Here is a 25,745-nt window from a genome sequence, read left to right as displayed (position 1 = left end):
CCCGGAGGCTGGAGGGGGTTCGGTGCTGTCACATGCTGGCCCTGCTCATGTGCACCTTCCAGAGGCACCCGCTGCAGCCAGCACCGTGGAGCAGGAGCTGGAGGGGCTGCAGGCATGTCCCCATGCAGTGCCACAGCTGGGGAAACTTCCTCCAAGGAAGGTGCCACTGGAAAGGATGCAGTAAAAGGCTGGCTTAATTTGTTACCCCGCAGCAAACTCCCGTCAGCTCCAGACTGCTTCTGCAAGGACGCCAGAGCCAATTTTTTATTCAGAGTCCATAAATTTCCCTAGTTAAGAACTAAGCTAAGAACATTCCATACTGACACAAATTGTGACAACAACAGTGAACTCTTATAACTGCTAAGAACAAACATGACAATGAAAAATTGAGCGCTAGAGGACTACCTAGCCCTGAAGGGAGAGGGCTTTTAAGCCTCCTTCCCATATCCAGTTCCACACTCTGCTGGAACCTTGCAAATTTTTGTGATGCACAATCCATAGCTGCCCAAATACTTTTTCCAAAGGGGACCCCATAGGGAGGACCCACTATTCAAAAACAACAGGGAAGACTGCAGACAGACCATGGCTGATGTTGGCTGGGTTGTCGCCTTCAGCTCAGTGTGTGGCTCTTGGTGCTTGTAGTGAAAGTCATCTCTGCTGGAAAGATGTCAGACACCAGCTATTCCAGTGTCTGGTGGAAATAGTTTGCTTCTGGCCTGCAAGCCTGTGGGATTTTCCACTCCTAAAAACAATACCAGTGTGCTTTGTCATGGGGTGGAACGGCCTCTCCCGGTGCACGCAGACATCACGGCAACGCTGAGCACAGACCTCCTGCAACAGCCTCTGCCCACCGTGGGAGCAGCGTGAGGGATTTGGTGAGCTGAGGGTACCCCACAGCTGTGCATCCCCTCAGCTTACATTCCCCAGCCCTGTGCAAGGAAGTCTTGTAGTTTCAAGCTGTTTTTTCCCCTTTTCCCATTGTCCTCTCAGGCTACACAGGAAACAGGGGAATGGCTATTTCCTTCTTTCTTTTGTTCAGTTCATCTCATAGCCCTTCCTTCCCAGTGGAGAGCCTCCCACAGTCCAGAAAGCCCCTATAAACCCAACACCCCAAAGTTCACTGACCAAACTTCACCTTTTCCATTTCCTGGTTAATCATTCTCCCTTTCACGCTCCACAGACAGCAGCTTTGCAGGGGTCAGATTCAAACTGAACCATTTGAACTATTTGCTGACCCGAGACAGCGGTGCTTGGAGGAGGGACCGGTCTGGAGAGGCAGGAAAGGTCTCCTGTTCCTGCCTTGCTTTTCTTTCTCACTCCATCCCTGGGGACTCAAAAGCCACATCATGATCCAGCATCAGCTGAGACAGCTCCTGCCAGAGAGGAAGGTGGATACTTCTGCTGCCCTCACGCTGCTTGGCGGGTCAGTGGCAGCTGTGGTGGTCTGGAAATGGCTGGGCAAAAAGATGATCCAGAAGAAAATGGAAGAAGCACGGAAAACCCGGGATGAGGGTCTGAAGAAAATGGCAAAGGCTGTCCAGCAGTTCAGGGAGCAGGTAACCCGTCCTCCTGCGGGGTCTGAGTCCCAGCGGGGTGTCTGCTGATGTTGTCCTTCAGCTCCTCCTGCCAGCTCATGCCCCCATAGCTTTTATAACAAGGAGATGTGCCAGCAGCCCCCAACAAGAGGAAAAAGGAGAGAGGGAGAAAGGGAGATCACTACTCTCCTCAAGCTGGATGCAATGTGGTGGGACTCTACAGTCTGTAGACTCCCACCTCATCTCATCCAGCCTGAGGGGGATGTGAATCACTCACTAAGAAGAGGGTTTGGAGAACACATATTGATGAAGCACTGGACCTTCACTGATCCAAAACTCAGTTCTTTCAAAATCTGGAAATGTTTCTTGCCTCTATGGTTAGAAGTAAGAAAGCTTTTGCCTCTTCTTAACTCTACACATCTGTCCATATCCCTATATCTTTGTCCCTAAAACCTGTTTCCTGGATGGCTTTTGAAGAACCTTCAAAAGAGCTTTCATTAGCATTCCCAGCAAGTGGGACCCCCCAGCCTATCAGGCTGCCCAGAAGATGCCTGCTCTAACTTAACACTAATGAAGATAGGGCATTCAGTATCCCCTGGGAGCAACCAGGACATGACATGGGGATGAATGAGGTAGGTAGGCATCTAACCAGCATGGAAGTAGCCCTGAATTCCTACTGTAACACTCATTTCTAAACACCTTTCTGTTCCATTTGCTTTGAATATGTACTGGATAAACCAGCTCATATTTTCACAGGTAACATACCTGGAGATAATGCATACCAGGTACAATTGACACATACCTCCAAAACCTCTTTTCTTAAAATATATATAAATATATATATGATTCTATAAAAAAACTTTTTTAATAGCTGGTGGCACTGAGAACTGCCAGTCTTCTTTATCTGGGTAGGCCTTACCCACCTGTGAGTCCCTGATGACCTCTTTTGAACTATTAGATGTTTGCCCTCAGCCCAGGCTGTCCTGCACTGCCTGTACCCGTTCTGAGGGATGAAGGGACAGCCTGAGGTTTGTGTGCAAGGACTTTGGTACCTTCTGCCCTAGCAGTGTTTGCTCAGCTGAGGCTACCTCTTGGACAGTGGGTAAATCCCACGGTGCCAGGGTGAAGGCATTGCCATGTCCTCTGCTGCAGAGGATGGACAAAGCTCTTCTCCACCTTGAGAGACAGCTGGGCTCCTGGGTTTGCATCCTGTTTGTTTGTGACATTCCAAACCCAGCATGAAACACTCGGCAGCTCAAGGCCTGAACCCTCACATGCAGGGTCTGCCTTTCCAGCAAGCTCTGTTGATAATGTTGGCAAAATTCAAGAGACTTATCCCCTCTGAGCCAAAGTGTAACAGGAACTCTTGCCCTGGATCCCCTTCATCTTCCCCTTGCAGGTCCCCAGTGTCCAGACAGATGCCATCATTTCCCTGCCTCTGCTGGAACTCACTGAAAGACTCCAGGAAGGGTCTCTGTCTCCCAAGACTGTCCTCTACACCTACTTAGAGAAGGTGAGTGTCCATCCACAGTGAGATGGACAAATCACATCACTTACATTCTCCATACGGTGGTCAGTGAGCTGATGGCCGAGAGGATTGTTGGAGCTGGTGATTATGACAAGTCTTTAATATAACTGATGTCAGGAGAAAGATATGCTCTTTCTCTGGATCAGATCCATCACTGGCCAGTAATTTGAGATGGCTCAAGCTGGGATGCCCTGGGGAGGGGTTTACCATTCATGCCAAGCCCTTGTTTTGTTGAGGGAGGTAGCTACTGAATGCAGCTGATCTTAACTAACACCTCTTCTTCCACGTGTCCAACAAAGGCTCTGGAAGTAAACCAGCAGACAAATTGCTTGCGACATTTCATCCCAGAGTGTGAGGAGCAGCTCCAGGAAATACAACGGCAGAAGGAGAAAGGGCTGCTCTATGGCATCCCTGTCAGCATCAAGGATCACATCGGCCACAAGGTTCTTCCCTTTGTGCCTGTGAAGTGTCCCACCATGAGCTGGGCTGGGTGGTGGAGTGGTGGGACATGGAGAATGGGGTAGGCACCACAGGAAACATGGCTGTGCCTGAGGCTGTGGCCCCACATCTTGTTGCAGCTGCAACCCTGGCAGTTAAAAACCTTGCTGTGGTCTAACCCCAGCAGGCACTCGCTCACTCACCCTCCCCCAGAGGCGGGATGGGGGAGGGAGAATAGAAAGGGTGAAAATGAGAAAATTTGTGGGTTGAGGTAAAGACAGTTTAATAGGTAAAGCTGTGCACACAAGCAAAGCAAAACAAGCAATTCATTCACTGCTTCCCGTGTTCAGGCAGGTGTTCAGCCATCCCCAGGAGAGCAGGGGCTCCATCATGCGTAACGGAGGCTGGGGAAGACAAACACCATCACTCTCAACACCCCCCTTCCTTCTTCTCCCCCCAGCTTTATATGCTGAGCATGGTGCCATATGGCATGGAATGTCCCTCTGGTCAGTTGGGATCAGCTGTCCTGCCTGTGGCCTCTCCCAGCTTCTTGTGCACCTCCAGCCCCCTCGACTGGCGAGGCAGCACCAGAAGCAGAAAAGGCCTTGGCTCCATGTAAGCCCTGCTCAGCAGTAACTACAACATCTCTGTGTCACCAGCACTGTTCACAGCACAAAATCCAAAACACAGCCCACTACTAGCTACTGTAAAGAAAATAAACTACCCCAGCCAAAACCAGTGCAAACCTCTGTCAGCAGGAAAAAATCATGGGGTTAATAGTTATAGACTCAAATGATTTCTCCTCTGATACATGACACAGTACAGGCTACACTAAAGTTGAGGGCTCTAAGCCCAAAGCAAGCCCCAAATACCATGGCTAACTGAAGAAAGCACTCAAACTGTGTTCATCTGGGATGAATATTCCCTCCCTGAACATCCGCTGGTGGCTTCACTTGGACAGCAGGACACTGGGTTTGATCCTGAGCTAGTGCACCTATGGAGTTGCATTTGGGTCAGGGCAGAAAAGGAGCATGAAAAAGAGCAAGGACAGCTTTGGGAGAAGCTTTAACCCTATGAATGCTTGGCAGCCCTCTGCCAAGGACGGAAGGAGAGGGAGTCCTTGGCTCTTCGTGCAAGGACTCATGAGGGAGTGGGTTAGTATCAAACACACAACTCCTGAAGGGAATACCAGATCATCCTTCCAAAAGGGCAAGGGAACTGTGCTGACCATGTCCCTTGTCATTTCTGCTCTGTGCAGGGGCATCTGACAACTTGTGGGCTTGTACAGCACCTGGATACTCTGATGAAGGAGGACAGCGTCCTGGTCAAAGTTCTGAAGAGACAAGGGGCCATCCCATTTGCAATGACCAACGTGCCACAATCCCTCTTCAGGTGACATACATCATTAGAAATCTTCCTCTGGTTGTGCTTCTGAAGGTAAAATCTGGCCTGCAGGTCCCAGGACAGGCTTCTCCCTGTCTCCTGAGATGATGCCTGGAGAGCCTCTCTTCCATTAGCTGACAACGATCTCAACTGAAAGAGCTTTTAGATAAGATTAAGAGGGAAAAAACCTCCCATGAGTTAAAAGAAATCAAGTGCACGTGTGCCTGGGAAGGAGAGCAGAGACTCGTGGGAATAAGCCATGTCCTGAGGGATTTACGGGATGGAAGGTTGGGATTGGCTGTGCCACACAGGCTCACTGCAAGGGAAAGCAAACAAACCCAAGGCATTTGGCTGTTCCTGACAGCCTGCTTGCTGGTTTTCTTCTCCCCCAGCTATGACTGCAGCAATCCCATCTTCGGCCAGACCTTGAATCCCCTCAACCACCAGAAGAGCCCCGGGGGCTCCTCGGGAGGGGAGGGAGCTCTGATCGCAGGGGGAGGCTCCATCCTGGGCATCGGCTCGGACATCGGGGGCAGCATCCGCCTGCCCTCCAGCTTCTGTGGGCTGTGTGGGCTCAAACCCACAGCAGAGAGGCTCAGGTGGGTGCTGGGGTCTGCCCTTCCAACCCTGCTAGTTGTCAAACTCAGCCGAAGGGGAAAGGGACTCAGCAAGCACTTGGAAGAAATAGAGAGGATGGTTCTTAAAAGAGTGGCTTTCTTTGCTCAAAACCTCTCCCAGCAGACAGCATGGTTAGATTTTGTGGGAAATTGATATGTTTTCATTGTAAATCTAGCCCGGAGATAAAAGTAAAAGGAGGTTAAAGTGGTTGAAGAATGCCAAGATGGGACATTTTTGGTTAAACCAAAACAAAGATTTGTTGGGATTTCAGTTTGAGGGGTTTTTTTTTTCCTTTGGGCCAAAATTTCTTGTTTCACATAAATCAAATACTTGAAATGGTTTACTCCTCGTTCTGGTCCTGAACTGAAGGCCCCGTTACGCTATTCAAGTGTATTGGGAATATCTCCCAATTACTGAAATGACAATATACTTCTTTCTTTTTTTCCAAAAGCCTGTCTGGAGTGACTGGCCCTGTCAATGGGATCCTGGCAGGTACAAGAATTTTTAATTGCTTTTCTCTGTATCCTGTGAAAAGCCCCATGTCCTCCTCTAGGCCAGAGGAAAACCCGAGACAACCAAGATCTCTCCGGAGTCCATCTGAAACATCCCACCTCATTGCCCGCCCACCCCTCGCAGCAGCGTGGCTGTGCAGAGGGGTGGATCAGATGGTTTGGCACATCCATCTGCTTTAATGTGGGTGTTTGCTCCTGTCCCATTCCAGTTCCTTGTGCTGTGGGGCCGATGGCGAGGGACGTGGACAGCCTGGCCCTGTGCATGAGGGCTCTGCTCTGCCAGGAGATGTTCCGGCTGGACCCCACCGTGCCTCCCATACCCTTCAACAGGGAGGTGAGTCCTTAACTCAGCAAGGCCTGGTTCCTTCCAGGGTGCTGCACAGCTTCTTTCAGGGTCCAGTTGTCCTTACAGTACCGGTTCCCAGTAACATAGCTTTCTTTGAGGGCACAAATCATAATTATGAGGGGGAAAAAATAGGCTTATCGGTAGTTTTCCTGTCTGCCTCCTTAGGGGGCATGTAGCTTATCAGATTGAGAATCCAAAAAAGAGTGGAGGAGGAAGGCAAAGAGCTGAAGGAATAAACAGCTGAAGATTTTTAGGGGAAGATGAAACAGTATCAGAAACTGCTGCAGCAAATAACTGGGGCATTTAGTTTCCCTCCGCTGTAGGACCAACTTCAGAAGGTTTTTTCACCTCTGTCCTTTGCAGCAGTGATTGAATCTCCTGGTGTAGAGAGGCTGTGCTCTCTCTGAAGGCTGAGATGAAGGAGGCTGGAGAGAAAGGCCAGGGCAGACATTTGGAAAGGGGAATGTATGGAAACTGTAAGCAGCAAACCAGAAAAATTGTTACTCCCTAACACCTGGAGCTTTTGCTCCCTTCTGCAGTGGGTGTCAGCATGGGGGCAGATCTACCCCCAGCAGGGTGGGTGTCATAAGTGAGTGGTTTAGGTCACTTAAAGAGTCACTGTCAAAGGCATTGGGAAAAGCAGGTTTCAATGTAAATTTGCAAAAAGGGTGACAGATTTTGATGGCAGGGTTCACTCTGTTACTTATTATATAGATGAAGCATACAAAGGAAAATAAGCTTGGAGTCACTTCAGAATCATTTGCATAGAGACTCTCGATAAGAGTCTGGGTGTGGCTGGATTCAATCTTAGTCCCAGATCTGGCCAATGGCTTCCATGCAAAGGATCTTCTCAGCCATTCCACTGGGAACAGGACTGCTAAACTGGTGTCTCTTTGCTCCAGGTGTACTGCAGCTCCACTCCCCTGCGGGTCGGGTACTATGACACCGATGGTTACTTCCCGCTGCCCCCCTGCATGCGGCGGGCGGTGAAGGAAACCAGGAGTGCTCTGCAGGCAGCTGGGCACCAGGTGAGCACATCCACCCAAAGCACCCTGTGCCCTTCTCCCCAGGGCGTCCCCAGCTTCCCTCTTCACTGAGGAAATCACCCTTCAGAAAAAGAAAAAAAGGCAAAAAAAGCAACAGGTCCCAAATGCAGCAGTGGGGATAAATGACCTACCAGAGTTATGAGATGAGGTTACCGCAGCCACACACCTGCCCAGGGGGGAACAGCACGAGCAATTAGCAAACCTGTGCCCAGGAGGGTGTAACGAATCCATCTCTGCAGGACAGCTCTGGCAGTTGTTTTTCTCCTTCCTCTCCAATGCCCATGGAGATCTCTGTCTGTCCTGAACCACTGAGGGGAAAAGGCCATGGGGCATGGCAGGGGAAATACATTTCCCTCCATCTAGATCTACCTGTGGAAATGAGTTAGTGTTGTTCTTCATAACAAAGTGAGTCCATGTCTGAGAGATGTCAATTCTGCTGGGACAGGCTGGAAACTGCTGCAGTTTCTGGTTCAGTGACTGCTTAGATGGAGAAATAAATAGCTCTGGAGAGAGCTCAGGGCTGAGCATGGCTGTCAGGGAGGAATAATCCCATGGGAAAATGCCTGAGCTGGAAAAGGGTTGAACTGGGACTTCTGCTGGCATGTGGAGCCCAGGAAGGTGCTGCTCTGCCTTTGAGGTATATTCACAGTCAGGCTTTGGAAACTACCCACATCCCCAGGCTGCCACCTAATCTTGTGTTTTGGTGCAGTTGGTGCCCTTTTCTCCACCTCGGATCCCCTATGTCATGACTGAACTGTTTATGAAGACGTTTTTTGGTGATGGAGGTCGTGCTTGGTTGGATGTGTTGTAAGTAGGAGCCCTCTGGAAGCTGCAAACACCTCCATGCCCACGCCACGAGCACGACACAGGCAAAACCAGCCCATCTCTCCCACCCCAAATAGCCAACACTCAGGTCTCTGAGGAAAGGCAAACAGCTTCTCTGGCATGATCCCCCCCTTCTTGTCATCTCTCAGCACAGGAGATATCATAGACCCAAGCTTGAAACCACAGGTGAATTCCTGCAAGATCCCAAGGCTGGTGAAGAAGATGCTGGCTCTGCTTCTTAAACCTCTGGTGAGTCCCCGTCCCTTGGGATGGGATTGGGGGATTTCCCAAAGTGGCATAAGTTACTGCACCCCTATGTCACGTCCCTAAGGAACCTCTTGCCTTTCCAGTTTCCCCGCCTGGCTGACTATCTGAATGCCATGAGTGGAATGAGGTAAGACGGCATCGTCCCCAGGGATATCCATGAAAAGGGGGCAACACCTTCTCCTCTGAGTGTCCATAGTTGGGGTGGACTGGATTCACAACAGGCTCTGACCTGCTCTCTGCAGGGGTTGTCCTTCTACCCTGGACATGGTTTCAGCCTTTAGGAATACAGCTCCCTAGTGCTGCACTGCCCTTAGTGATACCCTGGCAGGACTGAGGGACTTGGGTGGATAAGGTCATACAGGAAGCCTGTGGAAGAGAACGAGTGCTAAATCCAGAGTATTCATCAAAGAAACCTTCTCTCCAGCACATCCAGACATTTGCTACTTAATTGCTTGGGCAGATGCCAAAGGAAACTTTAGACTGTGAAAGCTATATTGTTTTAAATAACTGCTAAAATCACCAGGGCTTATCAACCCAGAGGCCCATTTAAGCAGTTCCTCTTCCTCTTAAAGATGTTGCTATGATTCCCACTTGCAGGTCAGTGAAGGAGATGTGGAATCATCACCATCAAATACAGGTATGTTTTGAAGACTTTCCTCTCTGGCATCATGCTACAAGTTGAGGCTTTATGGCAAGTGCCAGGCTGGAGAGTCATCGGTTTGAAATGGGGTTGTGCAGGAGAGGAGGTGCTGGGGAGGAGACAGGATGGACGGAAAGGTACAAAAGAGAGACAGGAGTGGGTAAATGAGCCTTTGGGTCAGCCCAGATGGGACTTTATCAGTTGCCCACAAGGCTCTTGCACAAACATCCATGTTCAACAGTCCCAGCACAACAAAGGCTGTCTTGGGAGAGGGAGTGGCTAAAGAGGGACCTTTCCAATTCCTGGCCACATGCTGTGGAGGCAAACATGCATTCCTCTGCCTCTTCCCTCGAGCACTGCTGAGTGCTGCTGCCTCCTCAGTTGTGCCAGAGCCTGGTCCCTACCCTGAAAAAGCCGAGATGCTCCAGGCACGGGCATGGGCTCCATGTCATCTCCTTTCTCCTCTCCAAGGCGTACCGCTCCGAGTTCATCAGCCGGTGGAAGGAACTCCATCTGGACGTTGTGCTGTGCCCTGTCCTGGGGCCTGCCTTCACTACGGGATACCCCGGGAAACTCCTCAGTAAGTGAGTCTGCGACCTTCCCAGGAGGGACCCCAGTGGCTGAGACTGGAGAGAAATGTCCTGTACTGGGGAGCTTCACCACCTACCTAAGCATTTTATGGGAATTAGGAAGGAAAAGTAACGACCATAAGGCTATCTGAGCAGGTGGAGACAGACATATAGCTCTCAGGGGCCTCAGTGAACATGGAATGTGTAGGTTTGAAACAAGACAGGAGGCTGTGACTGGCTGGATTCTCTCTTCTGCTGCTCTCAGCTGCCATCTCCTCCACGATGCTGTACAACATCTTGAACTTCCCTGCTGGGGTTGTACCCGTCAGCACAGTGACAGAAGCGGATGAGGAAGAGCTGAAGCTTTACCAAGGATGCTGTGATGACCCCTGGGACAGGAAGCTGAAACAGGTACAGAAAATGGTGGAGCAGACTGACAATGGACATTCAAGTAATAGTTTCACTCAAACAGCAGGGCTTAAACCACAGCCTCCCCACCTCTGGGATGAGCTACGTGCCTAAACCAAGTTTCCAAAAGTTGCTGGAGGTCCGAGCCCCCCGGGTAACCCCTCACTGCTTGTGTACCCACTGCAGGCTGTGTCAGGAGCCGTGGGGATGCCCGTGGCCGTGCAGTGCGTGGCCTTGCCGTGGCAGGAGGAGCTGTGCCTGCGGTTCATGAAGGAGGTGGAGACCCTCAGCCGTGAGAAGAGAGTGGCATAACCCCCGTGGTCCCCTCAGGGCCCAAGGGACAGCGCTGCACGACTGCCATTGGCGGTGCAGAGACTACAAAGAGGAGGGAAGGAGGAAGGAAACACCGTTTCCTGACCTCTCTCCTTGCCAACAAGCACGGATCCTGTAAGGAACCAGGATGCCATGCACATAGCAGGACTGGCTTCAGCTGGGTTCAGATGATGATAAATCTATGCACTGCACCCTCCTGCAAGGATGGACATGGGTGAGTTTCCACCCCTTCACCCCCATTCCCATCAGTGCTGCCCCTTGCAGAAGCAGGGTGGTGCTGAGAGAAAAGGATTACAAAAGCTCAATAGTACTTACTTGTTGGCACTGGAGTAACTTCATATGGGCTGCCATGTGAGGAATACAGCCATGTCAACCCTCCCCATCACTGTATTTTGCTCACAAAAATAAAAATGTGGCTATTAAGCAACTCTTATCATAAACTCCAGTAATCCTTCACTGATGGCTATAATTCTGTAACTAGTAACTATTCAAAATCATACAAACACCTGCCCCCTGAACATTAAATGGCATCTTGCATACGAGCATTCACACTTTCCCCCAGCTTTCCTGCAGCTTTCCTGTCTGTGAAGGATAGCAACAGTCACTGGCCTTTCCACAGCACCAAATTTCCAGCATCACAAACATATTTTCAGTCTCGAAGGAGGGGCACCCTTAGGAACGTCTGATTTCAGTACCTCAGGCTGCTCTTTCTGAAGGCAGGAGATAAGCAGAGACAGATGCAACTCATTTATGCAGATGGTGAGATCTGGGACAAAGACTGAGATCCCCAGATGGTGTCTGTTAACCCAAACCTGCTCATGTAGGATCAAAGCAATCAGACAGGAGGGAGAGAGCAGCACCCACACAGGGCCATTTATCCTGCCCCACACAGATGGATAAATCGCTCCCTCTGATAAGACCTTTCTTTCCTAGATTAAACACCTCAGTCTCAAACAGATAAAACATTCAGGAGACTTCACAGCAGGTCTTCCTCATTTATTTTCTATGTCTGCAGTAAAAAAGCAGACTTCCCTTGGGACATTTTTAAAAAGAAAAATAAAGAGAAAGCAGTTGTACTTTCCCTGGAAATTTGGGGTATTTCCTGAGAGCAAACAGACACAGCCTGCTGCCCCTTCTACATCCGATGTAATTTGCAGAAATACATAGGTCCAAAGTTGGCTGTGAGGTGAGGCAGGACAAGCTCCCCCAGCCGGCAACCTGAGAAGAAGGAAAACGTGTCCTGGAAGAGCGTCCGAAAGCGGCTCAAGTCCTCGACGCGGACACTGATGTTAAACTGGGTCTCCGCAATTTCTACCGCCCTCTCCACCACACACTCGTTCTGCAGCGGGGAGAGGGAGCACGTGGAGTACACCACGTCTCCTCCTGGCTTGGTAGCGAGGATCCCAGCCCTGCAAGCAAGATGAACACACGCGTCATCACAGAGAAGGAAGAGTGTGTGGAACAAGCATCCCCACCCACCAAAACTGGGAAGCCATCAGGTAACTCATAGGAAGTGGCAGATGAATCTTGAACTCCACGGACTCAGCAGTCTGTGTCACTGCAACGTGAGGACTGTTTTAGGCCAGGGCAACGAGTCAACTGGATGCTTAGATTGATAATGAATTTAACATGGGAGAGATGCTACAGGAGAGCAGCTGGAAAGTATAACCCTGCAGTCGTGTCCAAGGGAATGGGATAAGAGCATGTAGAGGGGAAGAGACTCTTGCAAGTCTCTCTAATCTGTTTCCATGTTGTCACAGCACAGTGAGACCACCCAGCCTTCCCAGCAAAAATGGGGTGATGAAGCACCCCATGTGCTGGGAGATGTGGGCACTCAGGAATCCTCCAGGGCTGATCAGCAGGATCTGGTAGATCATCGCCCAAAAGGACAACACTATACCTATCATGTTCCTTAGACCCTTATTCACAGGCAGGACCTGTGATCTGACCAAGAACATTTGCACCTTCTTACACGTATATTGCACTTTGATGTGTTCCAACTGTTGCTCTTCCAGAAAACTACACGTGGTTTCCAAATTTCCCAGTTGGGGACAAAGCAAAAAAGAGGTTTCAGTGCTGGCCACAGAGAGCTGCCACTGTAACGCAAACAGCACGAGGACACAGCATCAAGCTCACTCACATCAGCAGCTGCAGCTGCAGCATGGGCAGCATCTGACGCTCCTTGGTTCGCATCTTGTGGAAGATGTTGTTGTGCTCCTCCATGGCAGAGTGCCTGTCCGTCGTGCAGGGCACATCCACCAGCACCTGAAGCAGCAGAGGTCCCTGTCAGTCCCGTGCTTAGGTCAAGTACCCTTGTGCAGCTGCCCCATGCCCACCTCCTCCACCCTCACCACGCACAGGCAGCTCCTGGAGCCTGAGCGCGGCTGCGCGCCACACTGAACTGTGATCATCTGGCTGCTCTGGCATCTGGGGAACGTGCAAACAGACCCAGAGATGGTGAAAAACATCCCACACTCACACGTGTCCTCATTTAATGTTCCTCCTCTGGGTGTCTGCCTGGAAGACGTCACCGCAGCGCACACACTGCTCCTACAGCGACGCCTCCCAGAGAACCAAACCCAGCGCCTGAGGCTGGACATGGCTGAGAAAACAGAGTTATCTAATCTTTACACTTAACCCCTTCCAGGTGATGGACAAGAATAGGACTTCTACGTGGTATTACAGAGGCAAATAAAGGTACAACTCTGGATGCACATATGCACCAGATCCTGCAGGAAGGGATAGCTGGAGGAAATATTACTCCTTATGTGTCTTAGTCCTCTCTTTCTCTGCATTTAAGATTGTGGAAAACTACACAGTTATACTGTAGAATAAGCTGCTGCCTTCCTCAGAAAGAGGGTTTATCTTCAGCAGTTCCCAATAACCTACCTTATGAAAAGTGCCACCTTCCATGTTCTGCCAGTCCCTTCCATCGTAGGACGTGACACTCACAGTTTCCCTGACTTCTTTGAGAACATAGTTATGAAGGATCTGGTGCAGCCTCTTTGTCCTGGAAATGGAGACATCGTTGGCTGCCAGATGCCCTGCAGGGACACAACAGGAACACTGGGAATTGCAAAAACACATCTGATTCCCAACTCTTATAGTCAGAAATTATTAACGGTCAGACGTTAATGAGCACAGCACACTCTTCCAGCCCTGTTTAAGGATGGGGAACAAGGGAAAACCCACCTCCACTTACACAAAGCCCAGTCTGCAGGAGAGCCAGAGTCTTGCCACCTGGAGCAGCACAGAGGTCAAGGACGAGGTCATCCTGCTGCACATCGAGCGCAAGGACGGGCAGGAGAGATGCTGCATCCATGAGATAATAACCAAGGAGCCCCAGAGTGTCTGGCCTGGAAATCACCAGTGTGTGTAACACAGGTAAACGTGCAAGGGGAAAAGAAAAGAGCAAATGGAAGTGAGGACTGGGACGTAGGAAAGCAGCTCCCAAGGCTGCCAGCGACAGCGGGTGGTCTGTCCAGGGTATCTCACCGTGCCGGGTGAAAGCGCGTGATGTCACCCCTGGGGAAGGTGTAACACTTGATTTTGGGGCTGATGGAGGCACGAAACGGTGGCGATGTCTCTGCCTTTGTCATCGCCTCTGCCTGTATTACAGTCCCACCCTCCTGGGAGCCTCTCACTGCTTCCCTCGCAGCTGCATCCTGCTGTGACTGCTGGGCCTTTTGGAGGGCTTCAGAAATGAAATCAGTGGCATTCAGCAGCTCCAGCTCCTGGGTGACATGGTCAAGTTCAGAGAAGTTGTTGAGGAGGGCGCCGTACTTCTGCTCACAGAGCAGGCCGGCACGGACGGAGGGCCACAGCTCCCCCAGGTGCAGGCTGTAGCTCGAGTCAAAGTGGTGCAGGGCCAGTCTTGTGGACGGGATGCGGGGGGCCGTGGTAGCCTTGGGGAGAAAAATACCAGAGACGTTAAAAGACAAAATAGCTCGACATCCCAGTACCCCCACCCAGCCTCCACGTTTTTCTGGGAGAATCCAGCACCGGATTCTGTGCTGCTAGAAGTCCATGGGGCCTTTCCATTGTCCCTGAAAGCAGCAGGGACAGGTGAACCCCTACATCCGTGGGCTGGTGGTCCCCTGGGGAGGGTTCAGGAGCGCAAATGTGACAGGACTCGAGGAAAAGGCATAAAGCTGATTCAGGAGAGGTTCAGGTTAGGTATCAGGAGAAAGTGTTTCGTCCAGTGGGTGATTTAGCAGTGGAACACGTTCCCCAGAGAAGTGACCAAGCCTTTCCGAGTTCAAGAAGCGTTCGGACAAAGCGCTCAGGCACTCGGTGTGATTCCTGGGGAGTCCTGCGCAGGGCCGCGAGTTGGACTGGACGAGATCCTGATGGGTCCCTTCCAACTCGGCACATTCCATGATTCCACGGATGGCCGAGCGGGGCTGGGGGGCACGCGGGGCGAGAAGGGCCGCGCACTGAGCAGCGGAACGAGGGCGAGGCGAGAGGGGTGAAGTGGGGAGGTCAGAGGGGTGCGTGGGGTGCAAAAGGGTGAGCGGGGCGGGGGGAGAAGCGGGTGCAAGCAGCGCGGTTGGGGGTGCGGTTGCGCCGGGAAGGGATTCCCCCCCTCCCGGCCTCGCTCACCCACTTCTCCTTGTGCCGGTGCCGGTGCCGGCGCTGCCCCGCTCCCTGCCCCGCTCCCTGCACCGCTCCCAGCACCGCTCCCGGTCCCCGGCGCAGCAGCGGGACCGCCGCCCGCCCTCCCAGCGCCGCCATCGCTCCCATCGCTCCCCGACGGGGGAGCCTTCCGGGGCGGGACCCGGGAAGTGCTCACGGCGAAGAGGGAAGGGATGGGGCTCTGGGAAACCGGGTCCGGTGGCAGCGGGCTGTACCTAAAGGATCGTTGTTCCGTGGTTCTGCGATTGCTCAGCTGGGTTTGGGATGGAAAGGATCCTGGGAACAAGCGGGAGAAACGCGCACGCGCGGCTGGACCCCGCGCGGCAAAAACTCCTCAAAGTGACCTTACGCTTACCCTAATAAAAACCCGTTTCAGTCCACTAGGGATTAAGCTTGAAATCCACCAGCAAAAAGGCTGTGGACTACTGCATGGATAAAGAACAGCCAAGTTAAAAAGGTGGCAGGTTTAATTCCACAAAAATTCTCAGCTGTGAGAATTTTTGTGGAATTAAACCTGCCACCTTTTTAACTTGGCTGTTCTTCTTCATATCCATGTAGTAGTCCAATTCTCACAGCTGAAAAATTTTGTGCCCTGTGACACGTCCTAGTTTTCCTGCTACTAAATACATCCTGCTCGCGAAAGGAGGAGACAGAGCACAGGCAGGGCAGTCAGTCCCAGGTGAGCAGAAGGGGCTGGGGTTTGAGAAGGTGAAGCAACACCGTGCACCTCCACAGCCACATGGCTGGTTTCCTGGGCAAGAAGGTAAAGCTGGCTGCAGCCAGGAGGCTCTTCCAGCCGCTGGCAGCAGTAGGAGACAGTGAGGGACAGGTGACAGCTTTCCCCCAAGGGTGGGGAAGGAGCTTTTCTCTCCTAGAAAAGGGTCTTGAAAATAATCTTTGTGGCGCCAACAGATAAATTCTTCCCTGTGGGACTGGGCTGCAGCTACAGAATATCATGGCTGAAGAAAAAGAGCATTCCCACAGTTGAGGATGACTCCCTCCACTAAACTGAGCTCTGACACCCACTGATTTCACCTTAACCCAGTGCAAATCAGAAGCACTAGAACCTGGAAATAAACAGAAAGTACTTCCATGGAAACTCTGAACATTTAATATGGAAAATTACAGAACATCAACATGGGTTTTTTTTTGCACAGCTTCACATCTTCCAGTAGCACAGAGGCAGTGACACGCTGCCAGGAAGCCGTTTAGTTGACACTCAGCATGGAGGATGGACGGCAGGAAGCAGAACTGTGATCCAGGAACCGCTGACACCGGCTGTGGAAGCAGGTGGACAATCATGCCCACCTTCACTTCAGTTTACTAAAAAGTTTGTGAGCAACCTGGAAAGAGAGAGAGAGAGAGACCTCAGTAACTCGTGTTTTAGGGATGGAAATCAGCAGAGTGCTACCAACTGCCTCTTGGTTTTCTGGACCACCAATGCACATGGCCCTGCAGCCTTCTCCTCAACTCCTCTCATGGTTCTGCAACAAGTCACTCAGGACAAGAGGGCATGGGCTTAAGCTCTGTCAGGGAAGGTTTAGGTTGGATATTAGAAAGAAGTTCTCTACAGAGAGAGTGATCAGGCATTGGAATGGCCTGCCAAGAGAGGTGGTGGATTCACCGTCCCTGGAGGTTTTTAAGATGTGGCTGGATGTGGCACTGAGTGCCATGATCTGGTAATCACAGTGGGACTGGATCAAGGGTTGGACTTGATGATCTCAGAGGTCTCTTCCAACCCAGTTAATTCTACGATTCTATGATTCAAGAAAACTAATGAGACATCTTACAAAGCTTCAGCTCAGGTTAAAAAGCCTTAACTTTAAAATGTCAAATACAAGACCGAAATAGCCAAGTGCCACCTGCAGGGCACAAACCATGGGCATGACTTATTTAACCTACTGAATCCCAGCTGGATGTGATGTAACAAGAAGGAACCGAACATTTAATAAGAAAACACAGTTTTTCAGAGCTCCCTGTGGCTGAACAGCTACCACGTGTCACACTCGACCCGCCGGCACTGCCAGCAGCGCGGCTGAAGGCAGCTCTGCCCCCAGCCCCAGCAGGGAGGCCGCACTCACACAGTGGTCCCTGGCGTGCAGGAAGTCGAAGAGCTCCTCCGTGCACTGCTCCTCCGTCTCGGACCGTGAGGACACCCTCGCGTCACACAGCTCCAGCCGCTCCCGTGCCTTCACGCATTTCTCCGTCTGCTCGCAGTGCTCCCGCACCGTGGTGAGGGGATCCTGCGGACACGGGGCCGCGATGAGCACCGCGACACCCCCACACGCCGCCTCCCCCCTCCCCCAGCCCCACTGCTTCAGGAGGGAGCCACATCGCGGCCCGGGCTCCTCGTCTTACCACCAGCTCTTCCTCTTCCTCCTAGGGAAAGAAAAGAGAACACAGCGTTACCGCGGCCAGCACGCCCCGTGTGCCTGTCCCCCGGGAGGATGGAAGGGGGATCCCGCTCACCTCAGGCTCCCCGCCGCGCCCCATCGCGCTCCCGCCGCACCGAAGGACTCCGCAGGGTCACCCGCCGGAACCGCCGCTGCCCGCGCCGGCAGCGGAAGCGCCGCCTCGCCGGGGCGGGGCTTCCTCCGGCGGCGCCGCCCTTCCCAGCATGGCCGCCGCCTGTGGCCGCGCCCCTGACCGCACCAGCACGGCTGATTCTGCACTCCCAGCCTGCTTTATCCGCTTTTTCCCGGGGGCTGCTGTCTTGGAGCCGGCTCGGCCCGGCCGCCACCCGCCTGTCCATGCGGCCCTGCCGCCCGGCGCGACCTTCCCAACATGGCCGCCCGCTGCCACCGCCCCAATATGGCGGCGCGGGGCAGGTGGGCGGTGCCCGAGGCGGCAATGGCGGCGGAGCGGCCGCCCAGCCTGTTCGCTCTGAGCGCGGCCGCCGTGAGCCGCAGCATGGGAGCCCTGGAGCGGGACGTCTGGGGTAAGGCGCGGGCGGCGCGGGGCGGCAGGGCGCGGGACCCGGGCCTGCCCGCACCCTGCCGCCCTCTCCCTCTCCGCAGCGCTGCCCAGGCACCTCCTGCGGGGGCTCCTGCCGCTCCTCACCATCTTCCGCCTCGAGCGGGCCGAGGGCGCCGCGCGGAGAGCAGGTGACACCGCCGGGGACGCCGGAGAACCCGGGGGGGACCCCCGGGCAGGAGGGATGGGGCCCCCGAAGTGATGGGGTGGGGAGGCTGCGGGGATGCTCCCAAACCTGTAGGGACGAGTCCCACACTACAAGGGACCCTCCGCTGGAGAGGGGAGCCCGTCCGGGCTGGAAATGGGAGCACAGACCCAGAGGGGTGAACCCTCTATGGAGTGCGGATACCCCCAGAGCACCGTCCCTGCCACCGGGTCTGGGACACTTCGCTGCATCCAAACCCTCCTGCTCCGTCCCTCGGGTTCCCGCACCGCTGCGGGTCTGGGTCTGTGATCCCTGCACCCCGGTGAGCCCCAGGGCAGAGCACTGGGAGGGGGAGAGGGGTGAAAACACCCCGTTGATGGTTTTTCCCCCCAGGCCTCTCGACACAGCCCATCTGGCGCCAGCTGTGGGATGATGTGATGAAAACCAGGCCACCCAACTCAGAGGTGAGGAAACGCTCAGGTGGGAGAAGGGGCACAACACAGGTGCAATTTTCCATGAGGTTTTGTTTCTGCCAACTTCTAAGCGATTGCTGGCGCTTGTCCATAAGCCTTTGCAGAGCTCTGGACCAAGGCGTGACCCTGGTAGCAAAAACATTTTAGGAAGCAGGGTTCATAAAAGGAGCAGAAGTGTACAACCACACCCTTCATCTCCTGACAGCGAGTTTGCCAAAAGAATAAATTCTGTCTTCCGAGATTCTCAGGGAAACAGAAGATAAAACCAGTATTTTATGTCGTGCTTACACCTACGCTGGTAAAAACATGTGCTGATGTCTTAGAAAGCATGAGAAAAATACTTACAGAAGACAGTGAGTTTGCAGGATGGTTTTAGGTAGGAAAACTGAAGCAGCTTCATTGAGTCGTCATCGTAAAAGAATCATTAGCAGGCAACTTAATGACTGCCTGTAAATAGATGCTCAGGAAGAAAATTGCCGATGACGTGGTTTTTAATAGGCAAAAATGTGGCTCAGCTGCAAACCACTACATATGTTTAAACTGGGCCAGAAGCAGAATGAAGAGAGCAATGGGAGTAAACTCAGGTTTTCAAGGAATACAGTGAGGAAGTATGTTGAGAACTAGAAAGGTGGTCTCAGTGGAGGTAGCAGGAGGGGTTTTTAGACACCACATTTACCAGGTTAGCAGACAGCAATCATTTATCTTAAAAAGAACGAGAAAAACACTGACTTCTTGTTCCTATGCCCTGTTCAATTGCAGAATATAACCTGTTGGAGGAAGAAGTTCCTTGAAACGTTCTTCTCCAACGTTCTCCATGGTGTCTTGGATGTTTCCTCCGACTGGCGCCTCAACGACCATCACTTTTCGCCGCTGCTCCACAGCTCCCCGCACGTGTCTCAGCTCACCCTCTGCAACATGCTGCAGGGCGCCGTGGAGCTCGCTGCTGAACACAACCACAAAGTGCTGGAAAACCTGGCTGGCTCCCTGCGCACCCTGAAGTTCCAGCACCTCCTCTCCTCCGACCAGTCCATCCGGCGTTCGCTGGTTTTGCTCCTCCACCGGCTGATTCACCACGGCTCTGTCAGCCAGGTGTCCATGTATTCCTGGCCTGTTCCTGACACGGTTCTTCTCGTTCTCATTTTGAGCATGAGCGCTGGGTTTTGGCGCTCAGGAAATGCCCTCACCTATCAGTGTGGCCTTTGCAGAGAGGAGGACAAAGCCTCAGGGCAGGAGTTGGTGCAGGAACGAGCAGAGAGAGACTGTGACGCTGAGAGGGAGGGGAGCGATGGTGAGAACCAGAAGGCATTCCATGAGGCCCCAGCAGAGGCTGAGGCTCACCTGAACTCTGTCCTCTCTGTCCCGAGAAGTTCTCCCCTGCAAAACCAACCGTGTGAGGAGGCCAGCAGTGAGGGGCCCTGTGACCACACCAGCATTCAGGGGGGATCTTCCCCTGGCCGTGGCCCAGGACAGCTGTCCTGTCACCCTGTTCTTCGAAAGACGCGCAGACGGCTGAAACCCGCAGTGGGGAGGAAACGTCGCTGCCTCAGACGGAGCAGGGGACCCTATGCTGACCCAGAAGACCTGTATGATTTTGTTTTTACTGTTGCTAGAGAGGATAATTCAGGGCTACTTGAGAAAACCAGCACCACAGAGGGAGAAAATGCAGAGAATTGGACTAGTTCCTCCCCTGGATCTCCGTGCACTGGCCATGCTGGCTGTAAGAAAAGAGGAGGACCTGCTGGGATCTTTTCTCTGAAAGCTGCTCACCGCTTCCGAAGCGTGTCCACTCTGGAATTGTTCTCCATTCCTTTGACTGGGGAGACGTGTCGGACTCTGAGTAACCTGCTGAGCTCCTGGGTGTCTTTGGAAAACTTGGTTCTGTCTTACAATGGTCAGTGCTGTGAACAGGGCGTTTCCTTCCAGCCCTGCTCTAATGGTCTGACTTAGTGCTCAGGTTTACCCTGGTTTGGTTTTTACTGGGAGGGGCATTGTAAGAATGTTGGTGCCTCATCCTGAGAAGGGTCTCAGGAGATGTTTAATCAGTGCGAGGACTTATTCGAGGGAGAGGATGGGGCCCTTTTGCTCCAGAACACCCCCAGCTTTGTGCTTAAAGCCCTTCAGAGAGGGCGAAGGGAAGAGCCGATCTCCATCTCCCATGTGCACAGTGTAGCTTAAGAACACGTGGATACAGCAGTCAGTGAGTTTAGCCTTTGACTCGGGTTGCGTGTGCAGCTCCAGCCGCGTGTGCGTCGGTGTCCGTACGGACACAGCTAACGCCTCTCTGTGCCAATGCTGTTCCAGGCCTGGATGCCAACATCTGCTGCATCCTCTCCGGGCTCCGGGCCCTCTCCCGCCACCCGGGCTGCCGCCTCCGTGTGCTGCGCGTGAGCGACGTCTTCTCCCACATGCCCTGCATGGAGCTCGTTCACTGCGTCCTGAGCGCCTTCCCACAGCTCCACACGCTCTTGGTCAGCTTCGACCTCAAACACCAGCTGGAGGGGAACAGGCCGGAGGGAAATCCAAGCTGCAGTGAGGTAGAAATCCCAGGTAGGAATCGTCCTCCTGAGCGATGACCAGGACTTGGCAGGCAGATAGGGCTGTAAAAGCTTGGTGCACGCTTCGCTACAGTATTACAGTGGTGTGTTATTCGGCAATTAACAGCCTCACCTTTCTGATTTAGGTGTTGTTGCAGTTTGTCACTTCCAGTCTGTGAGGTGCTCTGTGGAGCCCGAGTCCTGCAGAAAGCTGTATGCCAGCCTGCTGCAACATCAGCTTCGTACAGGGCCAGTCATAACCTGCTGGCTGTGACTGCCCCTGGGGAGCATATCCCACCAGATCTGTAAATTGACTGGGAGCTTTTGTCCGTGCCATTGACTGCGAGGCTCTGAGCCTTAGACAGATCCTTAAGCAGAGCGAAGGCATCCCTTGATCATCTCAGTACCACAGATGATGGCAAAGCAGTGGCCAAGCCTTTGGGTTGAAGCCTGGGAGCTATAGCAGCGTGTGATCAGCTCACAGGTCCCCATCACCCTTTTTAGCCCCTGAATGGCCAGGAGAGCAGTGAGCAAAGTGTGAGCCAGTCAGCAGTGGGGTCAGCAAAGAGCTGTGCTCCGGAGAGACACTGACTGGTTTGTGCATAAAGGGTGACCTTTTCTCAAGCTTTATTTCACTGCCGGAGCCCTGCAGAGATCAGTGGCCTTGTGGTCTGGCAGGAGCCCCAGAAAGAGCCACAAGTGACTGACATGACCATAGGTCTGAGTTGCCACGGAGCTCTGTGGGGCAGGGCACGTTGCACAGGCAATTTCTACCAACCTAAATGATAGTGGTGTCAAGCATACAGGCTTCCTGCCTGTTGTGGGACCAGCTACATTGAAGATGGGTGCTCCAGGCCAAACTCACTCGTGGTTGCTTGTTTTTCTTCCCTTAGAAAGCTCCCTGGAGCAGCTGGAGATCCGATTCCCCAGGGAGCCTCTGCACACCACGTTCCTGCTGCCAGTGCTCAAGGCATCCAAGTCCCTCCAGCAGCTGTCCCTTGACAGTGCCACGCTGCCCTGCTCTCAGGAGCTCGGGCTCCTTTTGGAAGCTCTCAAAGGTACTCTGCTACCCCTTGGGCAGCATCACTGGGGCACACACAGTGTAGCTTCCTTCACTGTGGGCATCCTTGAAGTCTCCTGAGAAAAGGAAATGGGTGTCAGCTATCCCACGTTCTCTGCTAAGCATGTGGATGATCCTGCACAGCAGGATGGTTCCTTTTTTTATTACCCACAATCTAGCACAAATTACCTACAGTTCAACTCAGTTTCTGGGTGGTAGCTCAGTCAGGGGTGTACAGTGCTTTACCTGAGAACTTATTTTGCTTTTAGAGTGTACTCCAAATTTGAAGAAACTGAGCTTTCATGACGTGAACCTGGCTGAGCACCAGAAAGAAGTTCTGCTTTTGCTTCAGGATCCCGTCCTGCAAGGTACACCAAACTCCTGGGTGCTGTTGCTTGGAAAGATGCTGCCGGTGGCTGCTTTCAGCTGGCTGACATTTAAGAAGTGATCTTTGGACGTGTAAGGTGTAGCCAAATGTCAACAGTCCCTGGAGCAGATCTGTAGCTGCTGGCAGAGTGGGAACGTGCCTGGTTCTTTGTGCCAGCAGGGCAGAGAAGAGCAGCTGCAAGGCTGATGTACCTTGCAGAGAAGTCTGTAATCTCAGCTATAAACCAAAGATTTTTAATCTGCAGAGCACATCAGCCTTTAACTGGGTCAGCTGGCAAAGCCACTTCCCTGGGTGTGATCTCAGCTGCCTTCCTGACAGAGCAGAAGTGCTGTTATATGCAATCCACTGCTGGAGTAGCTTTGTTATTCCATATGGATTAGGGACTGGAGCTGTCTGCAGAATGCAATCATGGAATAATGAGGCGCAGGGAGTACTCACGTGTACTGTCAATCCATTTCTTCCGTAGAAATCACCTTTTCCTTCTGCCGGCTGTTTGAAAGCTCCACTGCTGAGTTTTTACCAGAAATAATCAAGACAGTGAAAAGAAACTCAACCCTGAAGAGCCTCAAACTGCCCGGGAACCGCCTTGGTGCGTACTGAGAACGTTGCTGTGGGGCCTTAGACCAGCTCTCTTGGAGGGAACTTCAGGGCTGGAGTCGGTGACAGCTGGAGACACTGCAGTGCTGAAATTATCACGTGCATGAACAAGAGTGCATTTAGCTCACAAAGTAAGGAGCACCGAGTTCATTTTTTAAAGGCAAAATTTCAGTTGTGATCAGCAACGTACCAAGGGCCCAAGTGCTGAGCGGGCATTACGGCTGCTTTTCTCTGCAGCAAAAGCAAAGTATCAGCAGGTCTCCAGATCTGACTGAACACTGATCTTGAACAGGAACAGATCCAGCAGCAGATGTTCTGCCTCTTATTCAAAGCTGCAGATTTTGCCCAAGTTTGGGCATTTTGTGTCTTTAACAGCTGTTGGCAGCCACTGGAGGGATGGGAGCAAGTAAAGTTTGTGTCGAAGTGGAACTGAATTTTGAGAAATGATAGGATTTTTGGGTCAGAGGCCAAGTAGAAATGTTTGAGAAATTAATTTCAGGTGAATCCAGAATACTGTTTTCTGTTCTTTTAATGAAATCAAACAGAAAAGCCTGGCATAACCTGAACACACCTAATGTCTAAAACAAAGCTGCGTATGGACTTCTCAAACAAAACCAGAATTTTTCTAGTGAAACAACTGTCCTACAGCAGATGTCTTCACTGCCTTGAACACTGTTCTCAGGGGGGTGAATTCACTTTAGGCCCCTTAGGGAGACAAACTGAGGGTGCAGAGATGGGCCCTTTGTGCTGCATTCCCATCATCACAGCCTCCTTTCTGCACTGTTATCCCAGCCCTGTGGCCATTTAGAACTTCAAGACAGTTCCCAGTTTGCATCTAAAAGTGACATTTCTCCCCTTTTAGGGAATCACAGGCTGGTTGCCCTCGCAGACATTTTCTCTGAAGATTCCTCCTCTTCTCTTTGCCAACTGGATGTCAGGTATTCTGCTGCACTAAGCACTGGATTTCTTGTTTGGGGAGGGACAGAGCTGAACTGGGCTCTGACATCAGGAGAACCTTAGCATGGTTTTGTTCCTTCCTTGAGGCTCACGTTGCAGACACGCAGGCTTGACAATTTATTTAACCATAGCTACTCCTTCAGCACCCTTGAATCCTGATTGTTACTGTACCCTCTGACAAGACTCAAGTCCAGCATGCAACTTGATATTTACTTACACATCTATGCAAGGGAATTGACCTTTGAATCTCCTACAAACACTAGGACCTGACACATGCTCTTCAGATTTTCTCAGAAGGAAGACATTAATTGATCACTTACTGCTGAGACTGGTGCTGGGACTTGTAGGTTGGGGTAAGCCCCTTGGTCCAGGCAGTTGACAGCTGCTGTGAGACTGAAGTGCTCCTGGCACTGCTTAGCCAGCAGCTTGGGTCCAGCAACATTTTAAGGCCACACCTAGATCTACCTAAGTCAGTGGTAAGGAGGATAATGAGTTTAAGGTTATCACCTTAGTTTTAACATGTTTCCAGCCCTTCATATTACTGTGCTTCAGTTTTGTTTTTCACACTTTGTACTGCTGAAGGTGCACTCAGCCTTGAAACATCCCCACGTACCTGCACTGGAAGTTACTAGAAGGAACAGCAATTTAAACAGCTCAAATTATAGCCTAGACTCTTAATGACTTTTTTTATCTTCTTTCCCTGGAAAGCTCGAATTGCATCAAACCTGATGGGCTCCTGGAGTTCACAAAGAAGCTGGAAGGCCACATTCAGCAGAGAGGGGGACAGATTCAGTTCACACACCTCCGTCTCTTCCAAAATTGGCTGGACCAGGATGCAGAAACAGCTCAAGAAGCGCTTCGGCGTCTCAAAGCTGTGTGCAGTGTGGTCAACGACTCGTGGGACTCCTCCCAGGCCTTTGCTGACTACATCAGTGTCATGTGATGGACACAGGAGCAGAGAAGACCCATCAGCTTGAACTAAGCAGTTTGGTCCCTGGCCAGGAAGACTGATTCACAGCACAGGTGGGGGTTTCTTCCTCTGGTTCAAGCAGTACAGAGTTGTTCTTGTCACTTTTCTATTCATTTGAAGGGGGTATGACAGTGAAGTGACACAGGAGACCATGTGGGTCAACAGCTGTATTTCCAGGTGATCTAAACTCTACCACCTTACTTGCAGTACTTTAAGTGGGACATATATCAAGTGACTTCCTGCAGATTTCTGAGCAAGCAGTTATTTATTTCACTGGGTGTTGTGACAAACTTCATGTGGTTTCAGCCAGCGTCTCATCTCCATAACCATCTCTATTGTGGGAGAGACCCAAAAGCCATCTGGTTGTGGTCCTTGGCAACCAGCTCTAGGTGACCTTGCTTTTGAGGAGGGCTATATCACCTGAGGTCCCTTCCAACTTAAGCCATTCTGTGAAATAAGAACTCCTTCCTCCACTTAAAGGGAGTAGAAAATAAGCTTAACAAAGCCCCCAGGCCTTGACCTTTTCCATTTGGAAAATTTTACTTTATACCAAAAAAAATTCTTT

At 52.0% G+C, this 25,745-nt stretch overlaps 6 protein-coding genes across 6 annotated transcripts in view; 4 read left to right on the top strand and 2 right to left on the bottom strand.

Annotated features, from left to right (window-relative positions):
- Nucleotides 1-10,442, top strand: part of LOC114062243 (fatty-acid amide hydrolase 1-like) — a 34,595-nt gene extending 24,153 nt beyond the window's left edge. The window contains exon 15 of the mRNA XM_027893486.1: nucleotides 10,316-10,442. Within this exon, the coding sequence (XP_027749287.1) occupies nucleotides 10,316-10,427 (112 nt within the window). The 3' untranslated portion in view covers nucleotides 10,428-10,442. The remainder of the gene's footprint in view (nucleotides 1-10,315) is intronic.
- Nucleotides 1,007-5,771, top strand: LOC114062262 (vitamin D3 hydroxylase-associated protein-like). The gene is made up of 5 exons (XM_027893517.1): nucleotides 1,007-1,556; nucleotides 2,935-3,048; nucleotides 3,363-3,506; nucleotides 4,760-4,893; nucleotides 5,277-5,771. Exons 1-5 carry the CDS (start codon nucleotides 1,347-1,349, stop codon nucleotides 5,653-5,655), a joined length of 981 nt encoding a protein of 326 aa, XP_027749318.1. The 5' UTR covers nucleotides 1,007-1,346; the 3' UTR covers nucleotides 5,656-5,771.
- Nucleotides 8,814-10,309, top strand: LOC114062289 (fatty-acid amide hydrolase 1-like). Its single transcript, XM_027893561.1, has 3 exons — nucleotides 8,814-9,135; nucleotides 9,610-9,718; nucleotides 9,973-10,309. The coding sequence occupies exons 1-3, from the start codon at nucleotides 9,079-9,081 to the stop codon at nucleotides 10,227-10,229; spliced, it is 423 nt and encodes a 140-aa protein (XP_027749362.1). The 5' UTR covers nucleotides 8,814-9,078; the 3' UTR covers nucleotides 10,230-10,309.
- A 987-nt stretch (nucleotides 10,443-11,429) lies between the features above and the next one.
- NSUN4 (NOP2/Sun RNA methyltransferase family member 4) lies at nucleotides 11,430-15,182 on the bottom strand. The gene is made up of 6 exons (XM_027893505.1): nucleotides 15,051-15,182; nucleotides 13,944-14,353; nucleotides 13,641-13,804; nucleotides 13,338-13,492; nucleotides 12,589-12,713; nucleotides 11,430-11,857 (listed from the first exon to the last, which is right to left on the bottom strand). Exons 1-6 carry the CDS (start codon nucleotides 15,180-15,182, stop codon nucleotides 11,584-11,586), a joined length of 1,260 nt encoding a protein of 419 aa, XP_027749306.1. The 3' UTR covers nucleotides 11,430-11,583.
- A 989-nt stretch (nucleotides 15,183-16,171) lies between these two features.
- On the bottom strand, nucleotides 16,172-17,677 carry LOC114062303 (cytochrome b-c1 complex subunit 6, mitochondrial). Its single transcript, XM_027893584.1, has 4 exons — nucleotides 17,553-17,677; nucleotides 17,442-17,462; nucleotides 17,165-17,326; nucleotides 16,172-16,426 (listed from the first exon to the last, which is right to left on the bottom strand). The coding sequence occupies exons 1-4, from the start codon at nucleotides 17,574-17,576 to the stop codon at nucleotides 16,394-16,396; spliced, it is 240 nt and encodes a 79-aa protein (XP_027749385.1). The 5' UTR covers nucleotides 17,577-17,677; the 3' UTR covers nucleotides 16,172-16,393.
- Nucleotides 17,678-17,752: 75 nt separating this feature from the next.
- On the top strand, nucleotides 17,753-25,622 carry LRRC41 (leucine rich repeat containing 41). The gene is made up of 10 exons (XM_027893443.1): nucleotides 17,753-18,021; nucleotides 18,101-18,187; nucleotides 18,595-18,665; nucleotides 19,434-20,565; nucleotides 20,976-21,221; nucleotides 22,102-22,266; nucleotides 22,538-22,636; nucleotides 23,123-23,245; nucleotides 24,116-24,191; nucleotides 24,919-25,622. Exons 1-10 carry the CDS (start codon nucleotides 17,868-17,870, stop codon nucleotides 25,151-25,153), a joined length of 2,388 nt encoding a protein of 795 aa, XP_027749244.1. The 5' UTR covers nucleotides 17,753-17,867; the 3' UTR covers nucleotides 25,154-25,622.
- Nucleotides 25,623-25,745: the final 123 nt, after the last annotated feature.

The sequence above is a fragment of the Empidonax traillii genome, unplaced genomic scaffold (genome assembly GCF_003031625.1).
Source record: "Empidonax traillii isolate 1590-97213 ecotype Southwest subspecies unplaced genomic scaffold, ASM303162v1 scaffold15:size5535645, whole genome shotgun sequence".
Taxonomy (NCBI): Eukaryota; Metazoa; Chordata; class Aves; order Passeriformes; family Tyrannidae; genus Empidonax; species Empidonax traillii.
This window is presented reverse-complemented; position numbering and strand designations above follow the sequence as displayed.